This window comes from Cherax quadricarinatus, chromosome 24, assembly GCF_038502225.1.
Source record: "Cherax quadricarinatus isolate ZL_2023a chromosome 24, ASM3850222v1, whole genome shotgun sequence".
NCBI lineage: Eukaryota > Metazoa > Arthropoda > Malacostraca > Decapoda > Parastacidae > Cherax > Cherax quadricarinatus.
This window is the reverse complement of record NC_091315.1, coordinates 14,254,869-14,269,902: the sequence shown is the minus strand read 5'-3', so window position 1 is coordinate 14,269,902 and position 15,034 is coordinate 14,254,869. Positions and strand designations below refer to the sequence as shown.

General features: G+C 40.0%; 1 protein-coding gene across 3 annotated transcripts in view; it reads right to left on the bottom strand.

Moving 5' to 3' along the window:
* LOC128686601 (zinc finger protein 385B) overlaps positions 1-15,034 on the bottom strand; it is a 113,149-nt gene that overhangs the window by 20,931 nt on the left and 77,184 nt on the right. For all 3 annotated transcript variants that reach the window (XM_070088199.1, XM_070088198.1, XM_070088200.1), the window contains exons 9-10: positions 7,308-7,405; positions 6,976-7,129 (exon numbers count right to left, since the gene is read on the bottom strand). In XM_070088199.1, coding sequence (XP_069944300.1) covers positions 6,976-7,129; positions 7,308-7,405 — 252 coding nt within the window. The remainder of the gene's footprint in view (positions 1-6,975; positions 7,130-7,307; positions 7,406-15,034) is intronic.

Here is a 15,034-nt window from a genome sequence, read left to right as displayed (position 1 = left end):
ATGCGCCGTGAAGGTTCTCTGTATATTTTCTAGGTCAGCAATTACACCTGCCTTGAAAGGTGCTGTTAGTGTGCAGCAATATTCCAGCCTAGATAGAACAAGCGACCTGAAGAGTGTCATCATGGGCTTGGCATCCCTAGTTTTGAAGGTTCTCATTATCCATCCTGTCATTTTTCTAGCAGCTGCAATTGATACAATGTTATGGTCCTTGAAGGCGAGATCCTCAGACATGATCACTCCCAGGTCTTTGATGTTGGTTTTCCGCTCTATTTTGTGGCCGGAATTTGTTTTGTACTCTGAAGAAGTTTTAATTTCCTGATGTTTACCATATCGGAGTAATTTAAATTTCTCATCGTTGAACTTCATATTGTTTTCTGCAGCCCATTGAAAGATTCAGTTGATGTCCGCCTGGAGCCTTGCAGTGTCTGCAATGGAAGACACTGTCATGCAGATTCGGGTGTCATCTGCAAAGAAAGACACGGTGCTGTGGCTGACATCCTTGTCTATGTCAGATATGAGGATGAGAAACAAGATGGGAGCAAGTACTCTGCCTTGTGGAACAGAGCTTTTCACCGTAGCCACCTTGGACTTTACTCTGTTGACTACTACTCTATTTTCTGTTTGTAAGGAAATTATAGATCCATCTACCAACTTTTCCTGTTATTCCTTTAGCACGCACTTTGTGCGCTATTACGCCATGGTCACACTTGTCGAAGGCTTTTGCAAAGTCTGTATATATTACATCTGCATTCTTTTTGTCTTCTAGTGCATCTAGGACCTTGTCATAGTGATCCAGTAGCTAAGACAGACAGGAGCGACCTGCTCTAAACCCATGTTACCCTGGGTTGTGTAATTGATGGGTTTCTAGATGGGTGGCAATCTTGCTCCTTAGGACCCTTTCAAAGATTTTTATGATATGGGATGTTAGTGCTATCAGTCTGTAGTTCTTTGCTATTGCTTTACTGCCCCCTTTGTGGAGTGGGGCTATGTCTGTTGTTTTTAGTAACTGTGGGACGACCCTCGTGTCCATGCTCCCTCTCCATAGGATGGTAAAAGCTCGTGATAGGGGCTTCTTGCAGTTCTTGATGAACACGGAGTTCCATGAGTCTGGCCCTGGGGCAGAGTGCATGGGCATGTCATTTATCACCTGTTCGAAGTCACTTGGTGTCAGGATAACATCAGATAGGCTTGTGTTAACCAAATTCTGTGGCTCTCTCATAAAAAATTAATTTTGATCTTCGACTCTCAGTCTGGTTAGCAGCTTGCTAAAAACTGAGTCATATTGGGACTTGAGTAGCTCACTCATTTCCTTGCTGTCATCTGTGTAGGAATCGGGAAAAGATTCTTCATCATTTCGTAAAAAAAATTTTTCCGAAAATTTTGCGACACAAGACAAACTTTAGGATTTCGGGTTGCGACAGTCAAAGGGTTAATATATAACAACATATACATATTATCTAGCATTTATATGCATTTAATAGTGCAAAATATTGAGTCACTTTACAGTGATTTTTGCTTTACAGTGGTAACCTGAACCTAACCCACCATATAATTGGGGCCCTCTTGTAATAATACCTATGAAGCCAGAAAATAAGACCGTATGAGAGCAGCCGAGAGGCAGGGCCAGGAGCTGCAAGTCAACCCCTGCAGCCAGAAATAGTAAAAAGTTTATGCAAACATAAGTACCTCACTAATACAGCAGGTTAGGTTCCAGACCATCGCCTTGCAAGCAAAGCACAGACTTCTTTTTTTCTATTTGCCAGTGCATATAAAAACCTAAAACCATGTTTACTCTATCATTTATTAAGTATGCAAGGTCTAAAAAAAAAAATGATGCAAAAGTAAAATAAAAAATATGCTACTGTACAGTACTGGAGAAATGGAACAGAATTCTTCCTCCGTAAGCCATGCATGTCATAAGAGACGACTCACATTCCGGGAGCGAGGGGCTAGTAACCCCTTCTCCCGTATACATTACTGAAGTTAAAAAAGAGAAACTTTCGTTTTTCTTTTTGGGCCACTCTGCCTCAGTGGGATACGGCCAGTTTACTGAAAAGTACTGTATTAATAGCTTCAACCCTTCGATTGTTTTGGTCGCATATGTACGTCTTACGAGCCACCGTGCTTGACATATATATACTCAAAAATTCTAGCGGCTTCAAATCAAGCAGGAGAAAGCTGGTAGGCCCACATGTGAGAGAATGGGTCTGTGTGGTCAGTGTGCACCATAAAAAAAAATCCTGCAGCACGCAGTACATAATGAGAAAAAAAAGAATTCTGACCGTGTTTTTGGATTAAAACGCTGACTTGGTGGTACGTTTTCGTACAGTATTTATGGTTGTATTCCAGTTTTCTTGATCTCATTTGATAGAATGGAAAATATTATAGAAATAGAGGTGATTTTGATTGGTTTTACTATGAAAAGAACCTTGAAATGGAGCTTAAAGTAGGGGAAATCATTTCATAAGAATTTTTTTTTTTCAAAATTTTTCGACCCCAGGAGACACCTCAGGATTTGGGGCTGCGACAGTCAAGGGGTTGAAATATTTTAGTCCTATGCTAATGGTGAAGGCTACTGAATATTAAGGCTACTTGCTGTTGAAGGTTGGGGTGGCTGTGGCACTTAATACAAGACAATAATGAAGTTTGCTTCATTGACTGAGGTTTCATTTTGTGAAGGATTTCTCCATAGCATGCTACAGCACTAGCTGTTTCATCTTGCACGTTTTTGTGGAAAAGGCTTCTTTCATTAACTTCATGAACCAACCTCTGTTAGCTTCAAACATCTCTTCTATAGCTGTTTCGTCTTTTTCAGCCTTCAAAGATATGAAGAGAGTTAGGTCCTAGCTCTGGATTATGCCTTGGCTTAAAGGAACAATATGGCTGGTCTGATCTACCGAAAGCTTTCTTCACTGATCTACTAAAGCTTTCTCCACATCGACAATAATGTAGTCTCGCTCTCTTATCACTTTAATATTAACTTTTAATTTTTTTCAAGTTCACTACTGTGCTAACTGTTGGATGCACCAAACCTAGCTTATGGCCTATCTTGGACTTTGACATGCCTTTCTAACTAAGCCTGATAATTTCTAGCTTTTGATTTAAAGTAGGAGGCTTGTGACTTCTTTTCACTAGCCATTATACTGTAATTAATAATTTCATTACCAACACTAGCACAAGTAAAAAGTTTGAAAATTTTTGAAAATTGTCATAGTACAACACAGACAAAGCACAAACGCTGTAAACAGACTGAGCATGGGTAAAAAAATGACGCCGAAAATAATAAACACGAATATAACTGAAAAGCATAACCTTAAAGTGAGGTATGCCTGTGAGGTATGGTAGTAGGTTGGTAGACAGCAACCACCCAGGGAAGTACTACCGTCCTGCCAGATGACTGTGAAACAAAAACCTGTAACTGTTTTGCATGATGGTAGGATTGCTGGTTTCTTTTTCTGTCTCATAAACACGCTAAGATAACAGGGATATCTTGCTACTCCTACTTACACTTTGGTCACACTTCACAGACACGCACATGCATATATATATATACATACATCTAGGTTTTTCTCCTTTTTCTAAATAGCTCTTGTTCTTTTTTATTTCTTCTATTGTCCATGGGGAAGTGGAAAAGAATCTTTCCTCCGTAAGCCATGCGTGTCGTATGAGGCGACTAAAATGCCGGGAGCAATGGGCTAGTAACCCCTTCTCCTGTATACAATTACTAAAAAAGAGAAGAAGAAAAACTTTATAAAACTGGGTTGCTTAAATGTGCGTGGATGTAGTGCGGATGACAAGAAACAGATGATTGCTGATGTTATGAATGAAAAGAAGTTGGATGTCCTGGCCCTAAGCGAAACAAAGCTGAAGGGGGTAGGAGAGTTTCAGTGGGGGGAAATAAATGGGATTAAATCTGGAGTATCTGAGAGAGTTAGAGCAAAGGAAGGGGTAGCAGTAATGTTAAATGATCAGTTATGGAAGGAGAAAAGAGAATATGAATGTGTAAATTCAAGAATTATGTGGATTAAAGTAAAGGTTGGATGCGAGAAGTGGGTCATAATAAGTGTGTATGCACCTGGAGAAGAGAGGAATGCAGAGGAGAGAGAGAGATTTTGGGAGATGTTAAGTGAATGTATAGGAGCCTTTGAACCAAGTGAGAGAGTAATTGTGGTAGGGGACTTGAATGCTAAAGTAGGAGAAACTTTTAGAGAGGGTGTGGTAGGTAAGTTTGGGGTGCCAGGTGTAAATGATAATGGGAGCCCTTTGATTGAACTTTGTATAGAAAGGGGTTTAGTTATAGGTAATACATATTTTAAGAAAAAGAGGATAAATAAGTATACACGATATGATGTAGGGCGAAATGACAGTAGTTTGTTGGATTATGTATTGGTAGATAAAAGACTGTTGAGTAGACTTCAGGATGTACATGTTTATAGAGGGGCCACAGATATATCAGATCACTTTCTAGTTGTAGCTACACTGAGAGTAAAAGGTAGATGGGATACAAGGAGAATAGAAGCATCAGGGAAGAGAGAGGTGAAGGTTTATAAACTAAAAGAGGAGGCAGTTAGGGTAAGATATAAACAGCTATTGGAGGATAGATGGGCTAATGAGAGCATAGGCAATGGGGTCGAAGAGGTATGGGGTAGGTTTAAAAATGTAGTGTTAGAGTGTTCAGCAGAAGTTTGTGGTTACAGGAAAGTGGGTGCAGGAGGGAAGAGGAGCGATTGGTGGAATGATGATGTAAAGAGAGTAGTAAGGGAGAAAAAGTTAGCATATGAGAAGTTTTTACAAAGTAGAAGTGATGCAAGGAGGGAAGAGTATATGGAGAAAAAGAGAGAAGTTAAGAGAGTGGTGAAGCAATGTAAAAAGAGAGCAAATGAGAGAGTGGGTGAGATGTTATCAACAAATTTTGTTGAAAATAAGAAAAAGTTTTGGAGTGAGATTAACAAGTTAAGAAAGCCTAGAGAACAAATGGATTTGTCAGTTAAAAATAGGAGAGGAGAGTTATTAAATGGAGAGTTAGAGGTATTGGGAAGATGGAAGGAATATTTTGAGGAATTGTTAAATGTTGATGAAGATAGGGAAGCTGTGATTTCGTGTATAGGGCAAGGAGGAATAACATCTTGTAGGAGTGAGGAAGAGCCAGTTGTGAGTGTGGGGGAAGTTCGTGAGGCAGTAGGTAAAATGAAAGGGGGTAAGGCAGCCGGGATTGATGGGATAAAGATAGAAATGTTAAAAGCAGGTGGGGATACAGTTTTGGAGTGGTTGGTGCAATTATTTAATAAATGTATGGAAGAGGGTAAGGTACCTAGGGATTGGCAGAGAGCATGCATAGTTCCTTTGTATAAAGGCAAAGGGGATAAAAGAGAGTGCAAAAATTATAGGGGGATAAGTCTGTTGAGTGTACCTGGTAAAGTGTATGGTAGAGTTATAATTGAAAGAATTAAGAGTAAGACGGAGAATAGGATAGCAGATGAACAAGGAGGCTTTAGGAAAGGTAGGGGGTGTGTGGACCAGGTGTTTACAGTGAAACATATAAGTGAACAGTATTTAGATAAGGCTAAAGAGGTCTTTGTGGCATTTATGGATTTGGAAAAGGCGTATGACAGGGTGGATAGGGGGGCAATGTGGCAGATGTTGCAAGTGTATGGTGTAGGAGGTAGGTTACTGAAAGCAGTGAAGAGTTTTTACGAGGATAGTGAGGCTCAAGTTAGAGTATGTAGGAAAGAGGGAAATTTTTTCCCAGTAAAAGTAGGCCTTAGACAAGGATGTGTGATGTCACCGTGGTTGTTTAATATATTTATAGATGGGGTTGTAAGAGAAGTAAATGCGAGGGTCTTGGCAAGAGGCGTGGAGTTAAAAGATAAAGAATCACACACAAAGTGGGAGTTGTCACAGCTGCTCTTTGCTGATGACACTGTGCTCTTGGGAGATTCTGAAGAGAAGTTGCAGAGATTGGTGGATGAATTTGGTAGGGTGTGCAAAAGAAGAAAATTAAAGGTGAATACAGGAAAGAGTAAGGTTATGAGGATAACAAAAAGATTAGGTGATGAAAGATTGAATATCAGATTGGAGGGAGAGAGTATGGAGGAGGTGAACGTATTCAGATATTTGGGAGTGGACGTGTCAGCGGATGGGTCTATGAAAGATGAGGTGAATCATAGAATTGATGAGGGAAAAAGAGTGAGTGGTGCACTTAGGAGTCTGTGGAGACAAAGAACTTTGTCCTTGGAGGCAAAGAGGGGAATGTATGAGAGTATAGTTTTACCAACGCTCTTATATGGGTGTGAAGCGTGGGTGATGAATGTTGCAGCGAGGAGAAGGCTGGAGGCAGTGGAGATGTCATGTCTGAGGGCAATGTGTGGTGTGAATATAATGCAGAGAATTCGTAGTTTGGAAGTTAGGAGGAGGTGCGGGATTACCAAAACTGTTGTCCAGAGGGCTGAGGAAGGGTTGTTGAGGTGGTTCGGACATGTAGAGAGAATGGAGCGAAACAGAATGACTTCAAGAGTGTATCAGTCTGTAGTGGAAGGAAGGCGGGGTAGGGGTCGGCCTAGGAAGGGTTGGAGGGAGGGGGTAAAGGAGGTTTTGTGTGCGAGGGGCTTGGACTTCCAGCAGGCATGCGTGAGCGTGTTTGATAGGAGTGAATGGAGACAAATGTTTTTTAATACTTGACGTGCTGTTGGAGTGTGAGCAAAGTAACATTTATGAAGGGATTCAGGGAAACCGGCAGGCCGGACTTGAGTCCTGGAGATGGGAAGTACAGTGCCTGCACTCTGAAGGAGGGGTGTTAATGTTGCAGTTTAAAAACTGTAGTGTAAAGCACCCTTCTGGCAAGACAGTGATGGAGTGAATGATGGTGAAAGTTTTTCTTTTTCGGGCCACCCTGCCTTGGTGGGAATCGGCCGGTGTGATAATAAAATAAATAAAATAAAATGCCTGTATTAAAAAATATTTACTTTAACTCCTTACCTCATTTTTTTCTGATGGCTACTACTTTGAAGGTGCTGCTTCATAGGCGTTTCTCCAGAGCAGGGCACATTACAACATGTACAAGTCAAAACACACACATTTCCCTCCACTGAAGACATTACAATGCCATCCTTTAAAGCTGATTGTAACATAGCTGAAAGAAATGTTTTGTCAGTTGCCAGTTTTTGTTTTTTTTTAAGCTCAAACTATACTGTGTACAATAAATGGGGTAAATATTCATCATACGGAAAAACTCCTTATTTTCCACTTTTGATTAAAGCCTATGTAGAAGGCAAAGAATTTATAATGTTTGTATAATGATAGTAACTGACTTGAGGATGGTGTAGCATCATCAAAAACCATAGACTGCAATGATGAAGGGGTACAGCTTGGAACAGATGGTGTATTTAGTCCCCTTTGCTGATTCAACCTGTTGACAAAAATATCAATCAATCCAGGCCATCCCAGTAAATTACAAAGGAGCATGCATATTTACTTTTTTTTCCAAGCTGCCTTTCCAGAAGGGTGCAGATAAACATGCATAAAACTGAATACCTAGCTATTTGTCACTTGGGTTTCAATGTGATCTTTTGGTCTCATGTTCAATACATGTATTTTTTTAAACATAGGCAATCTCCCTCCAAGGAAGGAGGACCCAAAAAATAGAAAAAAAAAAAATGTTTTCATAAACCTTATCTTTTTTCTACATTTAATAATTTAAATAGAAAGGGTTACTAGCCCCTTTCTTTAAGTATTTCAGACACCTCTTACAGCAAGTATGGCTAACAGAGGAAGGATTCTTCTCCATTTCCTGTGGAGATGTTCAATATGACATCTAAATAATAGGAACAAGGAACCTTCAGAACAATGAAACCATAACATCCAATTTTACTGAAAATCCACTACATCCTTTTCCCCAAAGGGGCTAAACAATAAATGAACTACTGTACATACAAGTTCAGTCTCTTTCTGAAATGTTTAACACCTTCAGTATCTGAGTCCCCCAATTTAAAAGTGCTCAGTGTCCACATTTAAAAAAAAATCTGAAATGGTAGATAATCTTTATCTGAAGATAATAACACCAAAAATAAGAAATTTTTAAGAAAATTACAACATTACACAAGCCAAAAATTAGCAGCCTGGGAGCAATTTACACTGGCAATTCCACCTAATTTGAGTCCTATTTTAAGCCAATTCCATTGTTCAATTTGACCAAATTGTTTGCTATTTCACTAGTTCGCCTTCCATTCTATCTATTAACCCTTTCACTGTTGAGACCCCTGCTCACAAACTTACTCTCAATGTATAAAAAAAAAAATACCAAAATCTAGGTAGTAGGTTGGTAGACAGCAACCACCCAGGAAAGTACTACCGTCCTGCCAGATGACTGTGAAACAGAAACCTGTAACTGTTTTGCATGATGGTAGGATTGCTGGTTTCTTTTTCTGTCTCATAAACACGCTAGATAACAGGGATATCTTGCTACTCCTACTTACACTTTGGTCACACTTCACAGACACGCACATGCATATATATATACATACATCTAGGATTTTCTCCTTTTTCTAAATAGCTCTTGTTCCTCTTTATTTCTTCTATTGTCCATGGGGAAGTGGAAAAGAATCTTTCCTCCGTAAGCCATGCGTGTCGTATGAGGCGACTAAAATGCCAGGAGCAATGGGCTAGTAACCCCTTCTCCTGTAGACATTTACTAAAAAAGAGAAGAAAAACTTTATAAAACTGGGATGCTTAAATGTGCGTGGATGTAGTGTGGATGACAAGAAACAGATGATTGCTGATGTTATGAATGAAAAGAAGTTGGATGTCCTGGCCCTAAGCGAAACAAAGCTGAAGGGGGTAGGGGAGTTTCGGTGGGGGGAAATAAATGGGATTAAATCTGGAGTATCTGAGAGAGTTAGAGCAAAGGAAGGGGTAGCAGTAATGTTGAATGATCAGTTATGGAAGGAGAAAAGAGAATATGAATGTGTAAATTCAAGAATTATGTGGATTAAAGTAAAGGTTGGATGCGAGAAGTGGGTCATAATAAGCGTGTATGCACCTGGAGAAGAGAGGAATGCAGAGGAGAGAGAGAGATTTTGGGAGATGTTAAGTGAATGTATAGGAGCCTTTGAACCAAGTGAGAGAGTAATTGTGGTAGGGGACCTGAATGCTAAAGTAGGAGAAACTTTTAGAGAGGGTGTGGTAGGTAAGTTTGGGGTGCCAGGTGTAAATGATAATGAGAGCCCTTTGATTGAACTTTGTATAGAAAGGGGTTTAGTTATAGGTAATACATATTTTAAGAAAAAGAGGATAAATAAGTATACAAGATATGATGCAGGGCGAAATGACAGTAGTTTGTTGGATTATGTATTGGTAGATAAAAGACTGTTGAGTAGACTTCAGGATGGACATGTTTATAGAGGGGCCACAGATATACAGTGGACCCCCGCTTAACGATCACCTCCAAATGCGACCAATTATGTAAGTGTATTTATGTAAGTGCGTTTGTACGTGTATGTTTGGGGGTCTGAAATGGACTAATCTACTTCACAATATTCCTTATGGGAAAAAATTCGGTCAGTACTGGCACCTGAACATACTACTGGAATGAAAAAAGTTCGTTAACCGGGGGTCCACTGTATCAGATCACTTTCTAGTTGTAGCTACACTGAGAGTAAAAGGTAGATGGGATACAAGGAGAATAGAAGCATCAGGGAAGAGAGAGGTGAAGGTTTATAAACTAAAAGAGGAGGCAGTTAGGGTAAGATATAAACAGTTATTGGAGGATAGATGGGCTAATGAGAGCATAGGCAATGGGGTCGAAGAGGTATGGGGGTAGGTTTAAAAATGTAGTGTTAGAGTGTTCAGCAGAAGTTTGTGGTTACAGGAAAGTGGGTGCGGGAGGGAAGAGGAGCGATTGGTGGAATGATGATGTGAAGAGAGTAGTAAGGGAGAAAAAGTTAGCATATGAGAAGTTTTTACAAAGTAGAAGTGATGCAAGGAGGGAAGAGTATATGGAGAAAAAGAGAGAGGTTAAGAGAGTGGTGAAGCAATGTAAAAAGAGAGCAAATGAGAGAGTGGGTGAGATGTTATCAACGAATTTTGTTGAAAATAAGAAAAAGTTTTGGAGTGAGATTAACAAGTTAAGAAAGCCTAGAGAACAAATGGATTTGTCAGTTAAAAATAGGAGAGGAGAGTTATTAAATGGAGAGTTAGAGGTATTGGGAAGATGGAGGGAATATTTTGAGGAATTGTTAAATGTTGATGAAGATAGGGAAGCTGTGATTTCGTGTATAGGCCAAGGAGGAACAACATCTTGTAGGAGTGAGGAAGAGCCAGTTGTGAGTGTGGGGGAAGTTCGTGAGGCAGTAGGTAAAATGAAAGGGGGTAAGGCAGCCGGGATTGATGGGATAAAGATAGAAATGTTAAAAGCAGGTGGGGATATAGTTTTGGAGTGGTTGGTGCAATTATTTAATAAATGTATGGAAGAGGGTAAGGTACCTAGGGATTGGCAGAGAGCATGCATAGTTCCTTTGTATAAAGGCAAAGGGGATAAAAAAGAGTGCAAAAATTATAGGGGGATAAGTCTGTTGAGTATACCTGGCAAAGTGTATGGTAGAGTTATTATTGAAAGAATTAAGAGTAAGATGGAGAATAGGATAGCAGATGAACAAGGAGGCTTTAGGAAAGGTAGGGGGTGTGTGGACCAGGTGTTTACAGTGAAACATATAAGTGAACAGTATTTAGATAAGGCTAAAGAGGTCTTTGTGGCATTTATGGATTTGGAAAAGGCGTATGACAGGGTGGATAGGGGGGCAATGTTGCAGATGTTGCAGGTGTATGGTGTAGGAGGTAGGTTACTGAAAGCAGTGAAGAGTTTTTACGAGGATAGTGAGCCTCAAGTTAGAGTATGTAGGAAAGAGGGAAATTATTTCCCAGTAAAAGTAGGCCTTAGACAAGGATGTGTGATGTCACCGTGGTTGTTTAATATATTTATAGATGGGGTTGTAAGAGAAGTAAATGCGAGGGTCTTGGCAAGAGGCGTGGAGTTAAAAGATAAAGAATCACACAAAGTGGGAGTTGTCACAGCTGCTCTTTGCTGATGACACTGTGCTCTTGGGAGATTCTGAAGAGAAGTTGCAGAGATTGGTGGATGAATTTGGTAGGGTGTGCAAAAGAAGAAAATTGAAAGTGAATACAGGAAAGAGTAAGGTTATGAGGATAAAAAAAAGATTAGGTGATGAAAGATTGGATATCAGATTGGAGGGAGAGAGTATGGAGGAGGTGAATGTATTCAGATATTTGGGAGTGGACGTGTCAGCGGATGGGTCTACGAAAGATGAGGTGAAGCATAGAATTGATGAGCTGAAAAGGGTGAGTGGTGCACTTAGGAGTCTGTGGAGACAAAGAACTTTGTCCTTGGAGGCAAAGAGGGGAATGTATGAGAGTATAGTTTTACCAACGCTCTTATATGGGTGTGAAGCATGGGTGGTGAATGTTGCAGCGAGGAGAAGGCTGGAGGCAGTGGAGATGTCATGTCTGAGGGCAATGTGTGGTGTGAATATAATGCAGAGAATTCGTAGTTTGGAAGTTAGGAGGAGGTGCAGTATTACCAAAACTGTTGTCCAGAGGGCTGAGGAAGGGTTGTTGAGGTGGTTCGGAGATGTGGAGAGAATGGAGCGAAACAGAATAACTTCAAGAGTTTATCAGTCTGTAGTGGAAGGAAGGCGGGGTAGGGGTTGGCCTAGGAAAGGTTGGAGGGAGGGGGTAAAGGAGGTTTTGTGTGCGAGGGGCTTGGACTTCAAGCAGGCATGCGTGAGCGTGTTTGAAAGGAGTGAATGGAGACAAATGGTTTTTAATACTTGATGTGCTGTTGGAGTGTGAGCAAAGTGACATTTATGAAGGGGTTCAGGGAAACTGGCAGGCCGGACTTGAGTCCTGGAGATGGGAAGTACAGTGCCTGCACTCTGAAGGAGGGGTGTTAATGTTGCAGTTTAAAAACTGTAGTGTAAAGCACCCTTCTGGCAAGACAGTGATGGAGTGAATGATGGTGAAAGTTTTTCTTTTTCCGGCCACCCTGCCTTGGTGGGAATCGGCCAGTGTGATAATAAAAAAAAATAAAAAAAAAAAAAATTAATAATAGTTTACTGAGAGTTATGAAAGAAAAAAAAATTGCAATCAGTAGTTACCGAGATATAGAAGCGTAAAACTGACAAAGTAAACCGCTGATGGCAGCATCGGCAACTGCCACTCGCTCCGTAATATTTTTACTTTTATTCTTTTTTCTTTTCTAATATTTTATTTTTTCAAGTAACTTTTGTGGCCTGTGAGACCAACAATGCATAATGTACAGTGGAACCTCGGTTTTCAGGATTAATCTGTTCGAAAAGTCTGATGAAAACTGAATCGTACAATAACTGAAGCAATATTTCCCATAAGAAATAACAAATCCAATTAACCCTCTGAGGGTCAGTTATGAACATGTACATCTTAACCCTTTGACTGTTTCCGACGTATAAATACGTCTTACGAGCCAATGTTTCTGACGTATTTATACGCATAAATTCTAGCAGCTTCAAATCAAGCAGGAGAAAGCTGCTAGGCCCACATGTGAGAGAATGGGTCTCCATGGTCAGTGTGCACCATATAAAAAAAATCGGGGAGCCAGTGGTGCATTGTGGGAATGCCATTTCAGTTGTCATTTTTCAGCATGTCTAGTGGTAAGAAATATGTGATTCCCCAGCAAATCTGGGACTCTTCTCTTCCCAAGTGATGCTCTAACACAGATGGAAGTGTCAGTGAAGATCAATTTCATGATTTGGAGGAGTTTGAGACCAAAAGCAATGGAGGAGGAGGAGGGGAGGAAGAGGAGGAGGAGGAGGAGGAGGAGGAGGAGGAGGAGGAGGAGGAGGAGGAGGAGGAGGAAGAAGATGTAATAATATTGTTCCCTTGAAGCAAGAAAAAAAAAAGTCCACCCCATGACAGTGACAAGATAAGGGGAGATAACATCTGATAAGAGCTGACTTTGATGAGCGTAAAGGAGGGTAATATTACATGACCATCGCCTCCCTTTGTTTTTGCTGGTACACAAACATTTCTGTCTGTCTATTTGTCTGTCTGTCAAGCTCCCTGTCTGTCCATCTAGCTCTCTGTCTCAGAGAGAGCCACAAGACTGTGTCATCACGTTTACTCACATCTTCAAGCAGAGTATAGCACTTTGTCTGGATTTCTTGGGTTATCCTAGGTAATTTACACTATGTATACTTGTATTTATGTGTACCTGTGAGACAGAGATAGGCAGACAGAAAGAGAGACAGATTGAAAGATATAGAATGAGGGAGAAAGATAATTAGATAGAATGGAGGAGGGGAAGCAGCATCCGACCCCATTGTTTTGACAGGGGTAGGGGTAGTGACTAATGAGATAATATGTCACTTTGACAGCTGCCGACTTCTGACTCAAAACAATTATAAGCCACACACTCGCACACAAGGAGAAGGAGGAGAAGGAGGAGGAGAAGGAGGAGAAGGAGGAGGAGAAGAAGAAGGAGGAGGAGAAGAAGAAGGAGAAGGAGGAGGAGAAGAAGGAGAAGGAGGAGGAGAAGAAGGAGAAGGAGGAGGAGAAGAAGAAGAAGAAGAAGAAGAAGAAGAAGAAGAAGAAGAAGAAGAAGAAGAAGAAGAAGAAGAAGAAGAAGAAGAAGAAGAAGAAGAAGAAGAAGAAGAAGAAGAAGAAGAAGAAGAAGAAGAAGAAGAAGAAGAAGAAGAAGAAGAAGAAGAAGAAGAAGAAGAAGAAGAAGAAGAAGAAGAAGAAGAAGAAGAAGAAGAAGAAGAAGAAGAAGAAGAAGAAGAAGAAGAAGAAGAAGAAGAAGAAGAAGAAGAAGAAGAAGAAGAAGAAGAAGAAGAAGAAGAAGAAGAAGAAGAAGAAGAAGAATTGTTTGTTTGTTTGTTTGTTTGTGTAAACAAGTTTTGTAAACAATATATTGATAATTATGTTTGTGTGCTTATTGTGTTGTATACAACGAGTGTGTATATATACATTGCACCTTACTTTGGTCTCATAGGCCACATAAGTTATGTGAAAAAATAAAATAGTGAAAAAAACAACAAACCTTCAAATACAAGTAAACTAAAGTTTACCGGGTGAGCGGCAGTCGCCGCTGTTGCCATACGCGGCTCATTTTCTGCAAACTTCACGGCTCTATATCTCGGTAAGTACCAATGGCAAAAATTTTTTTTTTGGACTAAAACACTCAGAAAAATAATCTTAACATTTTCATAAGAAAAAATAATTTTTTTTTTTTTTGAATATTTGGCGACATAGAATGACAGTTTCAGAGAGGGGCCTGAAACAGTCAAAGGGTTAACAGCCAGGATCTGTCACATACTTATACATGTACACGCAAATTCTAGCACCTTCAAATCTAGAGGAAAAAAACTGGTAGGCCTATATATATGAAAGAATGGGTCTGTGTGCACAGTGCAAAAAAAAAAAAAAAAAAAAAAAAAAAAAAAAAAAAAAAAAAAAAAAAACAAAAAAAAAAAAAAAACTGAAGCATGCAGTGCATATTATTATTATTAACACATTGCCGATTCCCACCAAGAAAGGGTGGCCCAAAAAAAGAAACTTTTTTCATCATCATTCACTCCATCAGTCTTGCCAGAGAGGTGCTTTACACTACAGTTTATAAAATTGCAACATTAACACCCCTCCTTCAGAGTGCAGACACTGTACTTCCCATCTCCAGGACTCAAGTCCGGCCTGCCGGTTTCTCTGAATCCATTCATAAATGTTACTTTGCTCACACTCCAACAGCACATCAAGTATTAACCCTTTCAGGATCAGCAGGGCCTCTCCTAAACTTGTTCTCAGGGTCGGAAATTTTTCGGAAAATTTTTTCTTATGAAATGATAGAGAATCTTTTCCCGATCATAATGACACCAAAAGTTTGAAATTTGATGGAAAACTTACGGAGTTATGCTCTCGCGAAGTTAGCGGTCTTGACAATGTTTACACATTGGTGATTTTGCCCACTTTAAGCCCTATTTATGGCCAATTCCAA